This window comes from Piliocolobus tephrosceles, chromosome 10 (genome assembly GCF_002776525.5).
Source record: "Piliocolobus tephrosceles isolate RC106 chromosome 10, ASM277652v3, whole genome shotgun sequence".
Taxonomy (NCBI): Eukaryota; Metazoa; Chordata; class Mammalia; order Primates; family Cercopithecidae; genus Piliocolobus; species Piliocolobus tephrosceles.
This window is the reverse complement of record NC_045443.1, coordinates 37,321,794-37,338,041: the sequence shown is the minus strand read 5'-3', so window position 1 is coordinate 37,338,041 and position 16,248 is coordinate 37,321,794. Positions and strand designations below refer to the sequence as shown.

Genomic DNA, 16,248 nt, shown 5'->3' with positions numbered 1-16,248 from the left:
ATATATATATATATATCACACACACACACATTTTTCTTGGTAGGTTGAGATATATATGTGTGTGTGTATATACATATACACACACACATACACGTATATGTGTACATATGTGTGTATATGTGTATGTGTGTGTGTGTGTGTGTGTGTGTGTGTGTGTATCTCAACCTACCAAGAAAAAGGCTGACCTAGGAGCAACAGAATATTTGAAGAGAACTTAAAATTTCTACATGTTTAGGTAAAGTGATCCCAACAACTAATAGGCCCAAAATATAGATTACAAAATGAATTAAAGGTATGGAAATTTGGGTAATCAAAGGTTCCCAACTCTTTACATAGGGAGGCTAAGCCAGGTGCTAATTATGGATGCTTAGCAAAGTAACAGAAACCAGCAACAGGAGAGAAAAAAGATCAATTAGGCATAAATACAAGAGAAAATATTCCCTGACCAGGATTGCAAGCGTTCGTTGGAGATATTTGTAAGAGGAACCATAGAGAACAGTCTCCTAATCACCACATTTGTATCAGAGTAACTTCTCAACTATCTGATCATGTCAGACTCTTGATCAAATCCTTAATGGTATCCCATTACTATAAGGATAAAGCCTTGTTGAAGTTTGGTTCTTCATAAAATTTCCTCTACTTACGTTTTTGCTCTCATTTCCTTCCTGAACCTTATGCAGTCATTGCCAACATCTGGTTGATTCTTGAACCCCCTCATGAGGTCTTATAGCTTTATCTTTTCCAGGGCTGTTTGGCAGGAATACCCTCCCCATCCATGCCAATTTTAAACTCAATCATGCCATTTCTCATGCCTTTACTCCACACTACCAATTAATAAGCAGAAGTTAACACTACTCTTACTCCACCCTCGGAACCACATATTTTGTGCATATTTTGGGTATCACTAAATATATACTGTCTGTGCCCAAAATAATCTCTTCCTCCCATACACACAGAATAAAAAATGGCAAGTGCTGCATCCTGCTGATGTTTTTGCTTTTACTGTCTGCTAGAGAGTTTAGCACACATAAGGTACTAAAGAAATATTAGTTGACATAGTAACAAAGAAATTAGGGCTTTTCCTATACTGACCTGTTTTATTTTCAGTTTCTACTTCTCTGGTTGCCACAACAGTGGTTTCTGAGAGGAAATAAATGGATGGTATAGTGATTTTAAAAATGAGAATAACCTACACATATCAAGTCTGTGTTTATGTACATGCCCAAATGATGGCACAAATTCATACTCAGGGAAAACTTTGTGTGGAACAGACAATTTATTCCAGTTCATTTGGGTCATCTGATTTTACCTGACTGGGATACTTGTGGTCTTGTTGGCACTCCAGATGGAACCAAGGTGGAGCCTCGCAAAAGGAAATATAAGATATTTTAGGACTAGCACCCTTCATAATCCCCTGCTCAGAATTCTCAATCTGCATGAAGAAGCCTTTAGGAGGGGAGCCCCAGTGAAAACCTAAACCAAAAACTCCCAGAGGGGAAAAAAAAAGGTATCCTTAGTGGAATTTCAAAGTTGTGTTCTAAGAGGAAGTTGAATGCCATCATCCTGGCCTCAGTCTTTCACTTCTCTCCTACCCCTCTCCTCCTAACTCAACTTCTTATGTATAATCAAAGCCACACTGAATACTCACCTGTTTGCACTCCAGTTCCAGAAGTTATTTTGACTCCTGTGGAAGCAGTGACTGCTTAAAAAGGAACAAAAGTGGTGAGTACACAGGACTGGAGAAGCTAGAGCTTAACTTCATTTAAAAAAATGTTTTATTCTTCATGTTTTAGATGGACAGATAAAACTATGTATTTTGTACATGATGTTCTGAAGAACTACATTATGCCACTCTCTTAGCACTTTTCAAGAATATATTATTAACTACAGTCACGATTTTGTGCAATAGATCTCTTGAATTTACTCCTCCTGTCTAAATGAAATCTTGTATCCTTTCATCAACATCTCCCCACCATACCCCTCCCCTTATATACAACAACCCCAACCACTGGTAACCATCATTCTACTCTTTACTTCTGTGAGAACTGCAGATAAGCTATCCTGTCTTCTGAGGGGCCACCGAGACAAATGTATTTATTACTATTTGACTTACCTGTGGTAGGAGGTCCAGGAGCAGCGGTTTCGTCAGATGCTTCCTTGGAAGGACCTAAAATGAGCAAGGGAAGAGCAATACACTTTTTCTGATCTCAGAAGAGCATTTACTTAAGACACCTCCACATGGAACAAGAGTCTCAAAGCAGTTGGAATATACTAACACATCTACTAGTGCTAGCTCACGCCCCCACTGTGGAAACACTAAGAACTTCCTTTTGTAGCAATCCCTTGATCACAGAGGTGAAGTGAAGATTCTTCTTTGACCCTGATATATGTTTCTCTTCTGGGTTCCTTTTCTCTAAGTGATGAGAGCTTTTCTCACACTTTATACATGTTTCACTTCTGGTGCCCCTTCTCTAAATGACAAGAGCTTTTCTCAAGCTTAACTCTTATTTCATGTAACTTGGTTTCTTGGTTCTCCTGTATTAACTTTGGAGGGAGACAGTGGGAAAAAATGAGAAAATGAGAGACCTAATGTTGCCCTTAGCTTAACTACATTTTAGACAGGTTTGTTCCTAGCTATTGGCTCTTAACCTCCCTTTTCTTATTTACTTTAGATAACTTGCCTTACTTTTAAATTCTTCCTCTGTCCCTTTGAGATGTAATTCTTCTCCCACTCTCTTGTCAATCTTACAATTCATAAATATCTTTCTCAAGGACCTGACAGCCACTCTTCTGAAATATAATTATCAGGAAAAATAATGCCTCTATCTCCCAATCTCTGTGGGAGGGCAGGGGGCTAACTTTGACCTGATTAAGTGCCAATTACCAAACACAGATGGCCTAATCATATACGTTAAAGTCTCTCCAAAAATTCTTCATTACTTTTCCACTAGCTTAGCCAAGCACTAAACAATTCTCCTGCCTTTTGCTTTATCAGAGCTGAGTTCAGTCTCTCTCCCCTATTGCAATGGTTTTGACACTCATTGTAATAGTCTTGAACAAAGTCTTCTTTGCCTGTTTAACTACATCTGGTACAATTTTATTTTACAGTTGAAGTGTGACATTCATTCAAAGAGATAAATATTGCCTATCTGTATTGACTTTGTAAACAGTATTTACTTTAGTGTTAAAGACACAGAAATGTTGAGCATGTACTCTTCATTTGAGACAATAATTTATATTACCTGCGATGGAAGTTTCTGGGATTCCAGTGATTCCGTTTGATACTACAGTGGTGTCTGCAAAGGAAAATGAGGGCAAATTCATATCAGCCACAGCCCTTATTCCTATCCTCAGAGATCAACATGAGGAAGAGAAAGCAAATCAGATGACATTCTGGGCCAGTGCTGCAGCTAGCCCACAGGGCACCTTGTGAATTACAGACACACAAATAACTCCTCTGGACAGATGAGAATTCATGGATTTCAGTGTCTGCTCTCTCCTTTAGTGGTGCCCTGTGTGCCTTCACAGCCTGACCTGGGGACTCTGGCGTGAGCCTGAGAAACCCCAAAACAAGGAAACAACCATAGATGGCTAGGAAAGGTAAATACCCTAATGGGACTTCCTGAGTCTTATCTTCACCCCCAGTATTTCCCTATGCTGAAGCAATGGATAGGAGTCATTAATGAGAACCCAGTGGAGTTAAACAGATTTAACCACTGACAGACACTCGTTTAACCCTAAGAAAGGCAAAGAAGAATGAGGTAGGAATTGATGTGTGGATGCTACAGTCAGTTCCACAGAAGGGATCTTAGTTTTCTAGCCTTAGGTTCTTGTAGCTACCTACTAAATATTTACATACCTGTGTTTGAACTTCCAGAAATAATTATGCTAGAGGCTACCTCAGTGGTGCCTGTAATAAGAGGGAAGGACACAATGCCTTTCCCATCATCAGAAATGTATGGCTTTTCCACATAACCTGGTTTCTCTGAAGCAACAGAAAACAATTTAACAAGTTTTCTTGCACTAAATGCTAAGCCTGGCATGTTTTCCAATTGACTCTTTCATAATTGTATGTTCAAGGGAAATATGGGAGAGGAAAGTCACAATTGCCTCATATATCTCATTTCTCTAGATCTAGAATCATCCAGACTTCAATTACTAAATTTGAGAATGTGTTTCTTATATGCACATGATTTACCTCCAGTAAAAATTTTCTACAGTAAATGTAAGAAAAGGGACAAGTACTCCAGAGAAAGAAAACCAGAAAACAAAGTGTGTGTAAACTTGTGATCAAAGGTTAAATATCTAAATCAAAGCCTTAATCAGCACAATTACCTGCATCCATTATAGTAATCTCACCTTCTTGGCTGCTGGTGACTCCTGTTGATCCTGGGGTATTGCCTGACAAGACAAAGGGAGTAAAGAAAGGATGTGTCTAGATAATTATTAATACATCTACAATATATCTTGGAAAAATCAGAGAATTGATCTAGGTTGGCCTTATGATCTCTTATTAAAGGGAAAGCAACCACTTTCCAGCCACATTCATTTTCATTCAAAATCTGTATGTAGTAAACTCAAATGGAAAAATCGTGGAGAATCCAAAATGTGAAAAAACTCATCTGATGAAATTTCTGCTTCAGTGGTTCCAACATAACCTTTAAAAGTTGTGGCCTCTGTAAGAGCAACTTAAGAAAAGTGGAAAAGATGGAGAGTTTGTCAACATGAAAATGATATGGCAATAGATGATGTTATGAGATAATTTACTATTTTTATTAATGTTTTTAATGTTTGTGCATACATAGTAGATGTATATACTTATGGGGTACATGAGATGTTTTGATACAGGCATGCAATGTGAAATAAGAACATCATTAAGAATGGGGTATCCATCCATTGAGCTGCGAACAATCCAATTACACTGCTTAACTAAGAGCCGTTTAAAGGAGAATTCCTTTTACTACTTGACTTACCTGTTCTGAAACCTCCAGGTAAGGCTGTTGTCCCAGAGCCTATCACAGTGTAGCCTTGGATGAGAGGGAGAAGGAAGAGGGGGTAATATGAGCAGTGTCTTATAGGATAGAAATCATGGTTTAGAACAAATCCATGTGTTTCTGTGAGACAATGCATTCCTTCTCCAGGATTCCTTTCCCAAGAGGTAAACTCAACATGGTTTTCCCTGTTTTATAGTGTTCATTTTGGTTAGCTTCAGTCCTCTAGGATCCTTGTTTTCCAAGTTAGCATCATGAACGAGGGCCTTTCCCATCCTCACCTTTTTCAATTCCCCATGCTCACCTGTTTTACTTTCAGTAGGTTGGCTTCTCCCTGAAATTATGTTGGTGACCCCTAAAGATTGAAAAATGAAAAGGATTCAGAATCTTAATATTTTAATTCTTTCAAGAGAGTTTCCCCCCTTCTACTTTCTACTTTCAAAGTTTCATAACTATGAGGCTAGGTTCTCTGAAAAAATGAAATATTAAAAAATATGTCCCCAGAAAATTCTGGCTGATCCTGTTAGAGATTCTGAATCCCAAAATTAGAGGCAATATGGTCTCCTGGTATAACATGGTATATCCCAGTACTTCAGTACACAGTGCTAAGTCAAACACATTGGAAATTGCTAAACCAGAACTCCTCTCCCTTTCAGGCTCTTTGCCTATGTCCACCCTTTATGTCCTGGAGAGCCCAAGGAACTCTCTTTGTCTGTTTTCTCTTCTCCCTGTATGTAAATAACACACAGTGGGTTATTTAGGGCTAATGTAACCCTAAACAACTCATCAGTACCGATAGTTTCAAATATTATTTGTAAGCAAATCACTGACAAATCTCTATCCCAGTACAGGCTTCTCGTCTGGGCCCCAGTCACCTTCATCAACTCTTCTGGACATCACTACCTGGAAACCTCAGAGTAATTTGAATTCAAATGATCAAAATCAGACCTTACTGTATCACCTATCAAATATTATTTTTATTTCCTCTAGTATATTCACAAACTTGGTAGATGGCACCATCATCTATCCACCCAAGCACTCAAATCATGAACTAGGAGTCAGCTAAATTTATTCCTCTCCTTTATCTCCTCAGCCACACTTGTTGATTCTAACTGGCTAACATATTGTATACTCTTTCTGCCTCTGCATCCCCTTATGACTAGCTTATTTCAGTCCCTAACCATCTGTCATTTCCAAGAGATTTCAAACTATACAACATACCTCCACCCTTACTCTTACTCTCTTTCATATCAATCTTCTACCTGTGACTAATCAATATTCCCAAAAAATACAACCTGGGCATGATAATTAACCTATTTAAAAATCCCTTCTCATTGCCCATGAATCAATGTTTTAATTTTTGGTGTTATAATTGAGCCCAATATTATAATAGTCTCATAGAATATAGAATTGATGAGTGATTTTTTTCTTCATTTCATGATATTTCTGTCCCAACTTTGTAATCTAGAAGCTCCAAAAACTTGCCAACACTCCCTCTTTCCATGCTCTCTCAACATCTGGGTTGCGTTCCACAAGTATATTGTATTATTGTATTATAGTTCCCTGAAAATTCCATACTGTCTTACATCCCCCAGACATTTGAATAGAAAAGAGAAAATATTCTTTTCCATCATTTTTTCAAGTAAACAAAAGACACCCAAGATGCCCTAAGTTTATTTCAGTCATCTTTTATTTATCCAGCCTGGAAATCTTAGTTAGCGGTGGCTTTGTTTGATATGACAGTAGTATGAGCAAAGACAAGTATGGAAATATTTTACCTAGAAAGATTCCTGTCCCCATTTAGGCATCTACTTCTGGGAAGCTATGTCCTAACAATGATGTCCCTAATTAAATCTTTAGTCCAGGGTATTCCACAGCATTAATATGACCACCTTCAATGGACTTCAGTAAGTCTTCAAATGAAAAGTTTTATCATCTCCTGTCAGGGCCTAAATTTCACTAGTAATTAATGAAATCCTCTGTAATTAATTTCTAGTAGTGGTATTATATTTAGTAATTAAGTTGTACTTCCTGGTAGTAGAGGAAAAAGTTGAGATGACTTAAGTTTGAAATCTGGAAAATATTCCATGTTATAGTAGAAGACATATTCTCAAAGAAGAGATGGCCTTTTGCCTGAAGTACTCATAGACAGCTTTCTTTTGTAACTTTGACTAATCCCTGTTGAAATTTCCAGCAAGTGTGATGAAAGAAGATATTCCAGGGGATTTGAAATGAAAATGAAATTGAGGGAAAGATAGTAAAACAGAGAGAAAGAGAGAGAGAAAGACCATAGTAATGACCTTTTTTTTAACCCAGAAAATAGCATAGACTTGGAAAAATGCACATTTCTTATAAGCCATCCACGGGCTTCTCTATGCAAAGAAAAGCAAAAACCACATTTTCTCCCAGGCTTTCTCATCTCCCAAAACCAACTGTGGCAAAACTGTCATTCTGGAGCCCCTTTGCTGTGGTTAAATACTTTGGAAAGCAGTGCTTTTCCTTTGCTCATCAGTTTTACTTCCTGTGGTGTGGCTCCCTCATGTTTCAATAGGGACTTCTTGGAAGTGTGGGGTGATTTTTTTAAATTAAATTTATTGGAACCGTATTCATGAGAATAAACCCATGAGAATATGTTTAATATGCAATAGAAGTCCAAGATGGGAAAATTAAAGATCTTTGCTAACCAAGATATGGCGTTTTCTAGGCTCCTGAAAACTCCAGCTGACCATATGAAGGCAAGATGGATAAAAGATTCAGAATAACACATTTTTAGTTTCATAAAAATCACATTTAAAAAGCTGGTGTGGAGTGGCAAGTTGGAAAAAACAAAAACAAACAAAAAACAAGACCCGTCCATCTGCTGTCTTTAAGAGCTCCATCTCACATGTAATTATACCCACAGAGTTAAAATAAAGAAACAAGGATCTATGATGCAAAAGGAAAACAAAAAAGATCAGAAGTTGCTATTCTTAGATAAAACAGACTTTAAACCAACAACAGCCAAAAAGGACAAAGAAGGGCATTACATAGTGATAAAGTGTTCGATTCAAGAAGACGAATTAACTATTCTAGACATATACGCACCCAGCATTGGGATATCCAGATTCATAATGCAAGTACTTCTAGACCTGCGAAAAGACAGCTGCACGGTAATAGTGGGGGACTCCAACACCCTACTGACGCATTAGGTAGATCATCAGGGCAGAAAATGAACAAAGAAATTCTTGTGCTCACTTCAGCAGCGCATATACTAAAATTGGAATGATACAGAGAATATTAACATGGCCCTGCTTTAAGGATGACACAAAAATTCATGAGGCATTTCATATTTTTCAAAGATACAGCATACCAGAATCTCTGGGTCACAGCTAAAGGAGTGTTAAGAGGGAAGTTTATAGCACCAAATGCCCGCATCAAACTGTTAGAAAGATTTCAAAGTAACAACCTAACATCACACCTACAGGTACTAGAGAAACAAAACCAAAGCAACCTCAAAACTAGCAGAAGACAAGAAACAACAAAAATCACAGCTGAACTGAAAAAAAATTAAGATGTGAAAAACCATATAAAATATTAATGAATCTAGCAGTTTGTTTCTTGAAAGAATAAATAAAATTGATAGACCGCCATCTAGACTAATAAAGAGGATCCAAATAAACACAATCAGAAATGACAAAGGAAATATTACCAGACTCCATATAATTAAAAAAAAAAAAAAAACAAAAAACAAAAAACTCCCAGAAACTACCACAAACGCATCTATGCATACAAACTAGAAAACCTGGAAGAAATGAATAAATTCCTGGAAACATATAACCTCCCAAGATTGAACCAGGAAGAAATTAAATTCCTAGACAGATCAATAAAGAATTCTGAAATTGAATCAGCAATCAAAAGCCTACCAACCAGAAAAAGCCCAGGACCAGACAGATTCACAGATACATACTACCAGATGAATAAAGAAGAGCTGGTACCATTCCTAATGAAACTATTCCAAAAAATTTAGAAGGAAAAATTCCTCCCTAACTCACTCTATGAAGCCAGCATCATTCTGATACCAAAACCTAATGGAGACACGACAAAAAAAGAAAATTTCAAGACAATGATCTTGATGAACATAGATGCAAAAATTCTCAACAAAATACTAGCCAACTAAATCCAGCAGCATATCAAAAAGCTAATCCACCATGATCAAGTAGGCTTTATCCCTGGGATGCAAGGTTGGGTCAACATACACAAATGTATGTACCAATAAATGTGATTTACCATATAAAGCTAAAAACAAAAACCACATGATCATCTCAATAGATGCAGAAAAGGCTTTTGATAATATTGAATATCCCTTTATGTTAAATACCCATAAAACACTAGGTACTGAAGGAACATACCTCCAAATAATAAGAGTCATCTATGACAAATCCGCAGCCAATATCATACTGAATTGGCAAAAGTTGGAAGCATTCCCCTTGAGAACTGGAACAAGACAAGGATGCCAACTTTCCCCACTCATATTCAACACAGTACTAGAAGTCCTAGCCAGAGGAATCAGACCAAATAAATAAATAAAAGGCATCCGAATAGGAAGGAAATAAGTCAAACTAACTTTGTTTGCAGAAGATATTATTCTATACCTAGAAAACCCCATAGTCTCTGCCCAGAAAACCTCGATCTGATCAACAACTTCAGCAAAGTTTCAAGACACAAAATAAATGTGCAAAAACGAGTAGCATTTTTATACATCAACAACATCAAGGCTGAGAGCCAAATCAAAAAAGACAATCCTATTCACAATAGCCACAAAAAATAAAATACCTAGGAATACAGTTAACCAGGGAGGCAAAAGAGCCCTACAACAAGAACTACAAAACACTGCTGAAAGAAATCAGAGATGATACAAATAGAAAACCATTTTATGTTCATGGATTGGAAGAATTAATATTATCAAAATGGCCACACTGCCCAAAGCAATTTACAGATTCAATGCTATTTAAATCTACCAATGACATTCTTCACAAAATTAGAAAAAAAAATCTATTTTAAAATTCATATGGAACCAAAAAGGAGCTTGACTAACTAAGGAAATCCTAAGCAAAAACAGCAAAACTAGAGGTATAACATTACCCAACTTCAAACTATATTACAATGCTACAGTAACCAAAACAGCATGGTACTGGTACAAAAACAGACGCACAGACCAATGGAACAGAATAGAGAGCCCAGATATTATGTTATACACCTACAACCATCTGATCTTTGACAAAGCCAACAAAAACAAGCAATGAGGAAATGGCTCCCTATTCAATAAATGGTGCTGGCATAACTGGCTAGCCATGCAGGAGATTGAAGCTGAACCCCTTTCCTTACACCATATAAAAAAATCAACTCAAGACAGATTAAAGGCTTTAATGCAAAACCTAAAATTATGAAAACCCTGGAATATAATCTAGGAAATGTCATTTTGGATATCAGCCCTGGCAAAGATTTCATAACAAAGATGCCAAATACAATTGCAACAAAAACAAAACTTGACAAATGGAACCTAATTCAACTAAAGAATTTCTGCACAGCAAAAGAAACTATCAACAGGTTAACAGACAACCTACAGAATGGAAGAAAATACTTGCAAACTATGCATCTGACAAAGATCTAATATCCAGAACCTACAAGGAATGTAAACAAATTCACCAGCAAAAAACAACCCTATTAAAAATTGGGCAAAGGACACAAACAGCTATTTTTCATAAGAAGGCATACACACATATGACAAGCATATGAAAACAATCACATTACTAATCATTAGAGAAGTGCAAATCAAAACCACAATGAAATACCATCTCACACCAGTCAGAATGGCTATTATGAAAAAGTCAAAAACAAAACAAAACAAAACAGATGCTGGTAAAGCTGCAGAGGAAAGGGAATTGATCGTTGATGTGGATGTAAATTAATGCAGCCACTATGGAAAGCAGTCTGGAGATTTCTCAAAGAACTTAAAACAGAATCACCAATTGACCCAGCAATCCCATTAGTGGGTGTCTATCCAAAAGAAAACAAATTGTTCTACCAAAAAGACAAATGCATTTGCACTTTCATCGCAGGGTTATTCACAATAGCAAAGACATGGAATCGACCTAGGTGCCCATCAATGATGGACTGGATTTTAAAAATGTAGTGTATACACACCATGGAACATTATACAACCATAAGAAAGAACAAAATTATGTCCTTTGCAGCAACACAGATGGAGCTAGAGATGCAGCTGGAGGCCATTATCCTATGTGAATTAATGCAGGAACAGAAAAACAAATACTGCATGTTCTTATAAGTGGGAGCTAAACCCTGGACACTCATGGATATACGGATAGCAACAGTAGACACTGGGGACCACTATAAAGGGGAGGAAGAAGGGGGCATTGAAAAATTGACTATTGGGTAGTCTGCTCAGTACCTGGATGACGGGATCATTCATACTCCAAACCTAAGCATCATGCAATACACTCAGGAAATGTAACAAACCTACACATGTACCCCCCCCCCCCGAATCTAAAAAGTTGAAAAAATTTAAAATATAAAAAAAAGACTATGGTGAAAATCAATCTGCAGAGCAAGGTCCCAAGCTTGATTTACCTGACATGTCTCTTCAAGTGAAATACAAAATCCTGTTTCAGCTCATCTTCCCATTCATTCATCACTACCACAAACTCAAGCAAAGAATTGTTGAGAACCCAAAACAAACAACTCACCAGTTGCCATTCCAACTCCAGTGGCAACTCCAATGTCTCTAGAAGTCGTAGCCTCTGAGAAGAAATAGGATAAAGTGGTATAGAATGCAGACATTTGGAAAAACGAGTAACAGTCTTACTTTATGTAATATCCCTATGGGAGCCATCAGGTCCCCAGAAGTTCACATAGGCAGGTTTCTTCAACTCTTTCATCACTCACTTGTGTTGGAACTCCCAGATACAATGGTTGTGCCAGTAGTTATCCCAGTGGTAACTGCAATCACAAGAGGAGAGAATCAATTTATGAATTCCTTTTCATCTAAAATTAGGATTTGGTTTAGAAAAAAAACAATAGGTTTCACAAGTGAACTAAAAGGTTTATATCAGGAACTTTTTTGCCTTAAGTGATATATTAGGTGTGTTCTCATGATGTCATTGTATTGCAAATAAGTAAACAGCAATTCACAAGGAGTAAACTATTTATATACCAGTAATTTGTACACAATGATTGAGGAAAATGTCCACTAAGTTCATTATAGCCAATTTGATTTAGTTTAAGATGAAAAGAAAAAATAATTATTTGATTGCTAGTGCCCACCTATTTTACTTCCAGCCTCAGTGGTTCCACCATTGCCCAAAGAAGTTGTGGCTTCTAAGTGAAGGGAGAAAAGAAGTAAATTCAGAAGAATCCTATAACTGAGAAAATCCCGTGGTATTCCCAGGGTATGGTAGAGACTGTGTATGTTTCGGGGGAGGGACTCAGTCATATTCCATTACTAAAACCCCTCAGATTCCCTATTAGGTTACCTGTGTTGGAACTTCCAGATGCAACTGTTGTGCCAGAGACTATACCAGTGGTGCCTAAAGCAGGGAGAGGGAAAGAGGGACCCCAAATTGTGATGCATTTACCATCCCAAGAAGAACATGGACAGCAATGACTGTCTATGACTTGAAAGCAGCAGAAAGCTTGTGCTATCCTGTCATCATGAAGTGTGTTCTCCATTTTTAAATTCAGAGTCACAGTAAACACATTAGTCTGTAGTCCAGCCTTGATTATTTGGCTCCTTGGAGTTAAATGTCAGAGGTTTCGGGGTATTTTTCACGCTTACCTATTTCACTTCCAGGGTTTGACCTCCCAGATGTGCCACTGGTAGCTTCTAGTGACAAGAAATGAAAACAATATTTGTGTAAAGGTATTCAACTGCATTCAATAAACTTATAACATCCAAATTCCAAAATATGACAGATCTAAACCTCTAGAGTAACTTCTATCATCTCTGCTGCCTTAAATAGAACAATATGGATTTATATTTCCTCCATATGTACTGCGGTAATAGCTTGAATGTTAAAAGGGGAATCTTTCTGGACTCTGAGCCTCTTTTTCTATAATTGTAATATAAGGTTTGGCCCCAGGAGAAATGATATGATTTTTATAAATACAAGCTTTGTTTAACAAATATCTCTATGAAAAGGCAAAAGCCCAATGTAGATTTGTAGAAACTCAAGAGTTGCCAATTCTTTGTCCAGGCGCAGTGGCTCACACCTGTTATCCCAGCACACTGGGAGGCCAAGAAAGGCAGATCACTTGAGACCAGGAGTTCAAGACCAGCCTGGCCAACATGGTGAAACCCTGTATCTACTAAAAATACAAAAAAAAAAAAAAAAAAAAAAAAGATAGATTGGTGTGGTGGTGCACACCTGTAATCCCAGCTACTTGAGTGGCTGAGGTAAGAGAATTGCTTGAACCCTGGAGGTGGAATTTGCAGTAGGCTGAGATCAAACCACCGTACTCCAGCCTGGGCTGGAGACTATCTCAAGAGTGAGACTATCTCAAGAAAAAAATAATATATACATTTGTCATTTTTTCTCGTTTCTCATTTTTTCTCATGTATATTAATATATATGGATTAAGTTATATAAAATATAACTTCCATGGAAGTTATATTTTCTGAGAATAAAAAGGAAGAAAGTAGTGAGGGCTAACAGAAAATCATCAAAAGACATAATGTGCCATTGCTGCAGAGTTAGCCCCCATCAACAACAACAACAACAAGAACAAAAAAAAAAAAAAAAAAAAACAGCATCTGTTTCCTCATTGACTCACCTGTGTTGAAACTGCTAGGTGAGATGGTGTTGCCAGAGACCACTCCAGTAGTACCTAAAAACAAAATGGAAGGGTACCACTATATCGATTGTTTTCTTATAATAAAAGCCCATTCTGTAATAGAATGAGGCAACTACAGAATTCTTTATTATGCAAGAAAAGAACATTTTCAGGGACAGCTTGTTCCAAAGTTATTTTGTATTTTGCAAATGTAATGCTCCATTCTCACTATAAACTTGGTGGGGGAAGGGTGCAATGTGAGGTGGTGGTGGAGTCTCAATGAGAATGTCTCTTTTTCTGGACTCAATGTCAGGAAAACAAAGGTACTTTACTTACCTAGTGCAATGCTAGTGATTTGGCTACCTGATACCCCTAGAAGAAGGAACAAAGCAGGACTGATTACCTGTTGAATTTTCATTTGGGTAAAATATTGGTATTGTAGAAATTGTAGTAGTCTAAAAGAGTTAAGATGTGACAAAAGAGTGTAGCAGTATAGTGTAGTGGTGATTTAGTATCATGGTTAAGAGGATGGATTTTGAAGCCAGAGTGCCTGAGTTGAAATCTGTTGTTTGCTCGCTGTGTGATCTTCTTTCAGTTAGTGAATATCTTTGAGCCATAGGTTTTTCTCATCTGGAAAGTCTGTGAGAGCAATAGTGCTTACCTCACAATTTGGGATGAGGGATAAAAGAAATAATAATGAGAAAAATGTGGAGTAGTGCTTGGAACATAGTTCATGCTAGAAAGTGTTAACTACTATGGCTATTATTTTAAGTGAAAAGTGGACAGGTTAGGAAGCTCATGTGCTCACCTGTATTCATTCCACTTCCTGTGGTCCCAGTGCCTCTAAAGGACGTCATAGCTTCTTAGAGAGGAAAGGTAGGAAAATATGAAGTGAGAGGAATTAGCATTGTGAGGAAAGTGAAGTGTTCTTGATAACAGTGCCACGGGAGGCACTTTACTAGTAAATTATTCTGTGGAGTCTCACCAGCTGGCTGGCTCACCTGTGTTTGAACTCCCAGGTTTAGATGTGTTGCCAGAAGCTACCCTAGTCTTTCTCTGTCACCCAGGCTGGAGTGCAATGGCACAATCTCTCACTGTAACCTCCGCCTCCCAGGTTCAAGTGATCCTCCTGCCTCAGCCTCCTGAGTAGCTGGGATTACAGGCTCATGCCACCACACCTGGCTAATTTTTGTATTTTTAGTAGAGAAGAGGTTTCACCATGTTGGCCAGGCTGGTCTCAAACTCCTGACCTCAGGTGATCCACCCACCTCGGCCTCCCAAAGTGCTGGGACTACAGGTGTGAGCCATAGTGCTCGGCCTGTGTTTTCTCATGCATAGTTTTATTCTCAAATCAAATAAAGATGCAAATTCCTCAACAGAGGACTCCATTTTTCTGGAATTCAATGGCAGTAAGTCAAGCGACCCTCTTTCCTGCCATATTTACCTATTGTGCTTCCAGTTCCTTGGTTTGCTGACCCTCTAGTGGTAGCTCTTAAAAGGATAAAAGTAGAAAAACTTTGGAATATAAATGTTGACTAGAGTTATAGGGATAACTACTGTACATTTCAGTCATTGTGCTCAAGGAAAAATATATCATTCGAGGCAACTCTGTGTGCATTTTGGCCTTCTGTTGACCTGAAATGGAATCCTCTGAGCCAGTAATTCATTTTTCTGATATACCTAAAATGGAGATAACTAAAATGGAAAAAGAAAACTTTTCATACAATTATCACTTTCACTCTCATTTGCAGAGACTTATATATGTGAGGCTTGGCCCTGGAAATGGAAGGAAATTTGCCCAAGTTAATTCAAAATCAAGTAACAAAACGCTGATCTTAGATGAGAGTTCCTCAAAAGCTCCTCCTCGAAAAACTATCGTATTAAGAAGCAAAGTATAATAGTAATTTATTATTACTCAAAAGTCATACATGCATGCACAAACACACACCATTAATTCTCACCTGTCTTCCATCCCACTACAGTGGTTCTGTGGACTCCTGGGGAAGTTGTGGCTTCTGGAAGAAAAAGAGAAGCAACGAGTAAAGGATGAGGACTTAGAAGGATGGGGAAATATACTGTGATGCTCTTATAGAAGAAGAGCAATGTGAAAGACATTTTTTGCCATCTTATTTCCAGAAAGGGAGCTTTCTTCTCAGCTTGTTAGCCTACCTGTACTGGAACTTCCAGGTGCAACAGCTGTGCTCAAGGCTACACCAGTAGTGCCTGAAATGAGAAGGTTATGGTGTTATAAAGAATCTTTTGCATAGAGGCAGTCTAGGTATAAACTAAATCTGTCTTTCCAGGGCCATATCACTCATATTGTACACTGGCCAGCTCCAGGAGGCACCATTCACACAGCCTGCTTTGTCTATGTGGCAGTCCTTTGAGCATGTTCTTCCATTGGCCTTTTTGTTCCTGGATTGAATTATAT

At 37.8% G+C, this 16,248-nt stretch overlaps 1 protein-coding gene and 1 non-coding gene across 2 annotated transcripts in view; one reads left to right on the top strand and one right to left on the bottom strand.

The window, feature by feature from the left end:
- Positions 1-16,248, bottom strand: part of MUC19 (mucin 19, oligomeric) — a 182,039-nt gene that overhangs the window by 8,605 nt on the left and 157,186 nt on the right. The window contains 18 exon segments of the mRNA XM_026454629.1: positions 1,093-1,140; positions 1,310-1,363; positions 1,649-1,699; positions 2,114-2,167; positions 3,243-3,296; positions 4,360-4,401; positions 4,974-5,027; positions 5,296-5,346; positions 11,735-11,788; positions 11,934-11,987; positions 12,312-12,365; positions 12,521-12,574; positions 12,823-12,870; positions 13,818-13,871; positions 14,626-14,679; positions 15,262-15,308; positions 15,766-15,832; positions 15,987-16,040. Of these exon segments, the coding sequence (XP_026310414.1) occupies positions 1,093-1,140; positions 1,310-1,363; positions 1,649-1,699; positions 2,114-2,167; positions 3,243-3,296; positions 4,360-4,401; positions 4,974-5,027; positions 5,296-5,346; positions 11,735-11,788; positions 11,934-11,987; positions 12,312-12,365; positions 12,521-12,574; positions 12,823-12,870; positions 13,818-13,871; positions 14,626-14,679; positions 15,262-15,308; positions 15,766-15,832; positions 15,987-16,040 (948 nt within the window).
- Positions 8,218-8,324, top strand: LOC111520237. The gene has a single exon (XR_002724611.1). It is a non-coding gene; the product is annotated as a U6 spliceosomal RNA (small nuclear RNA).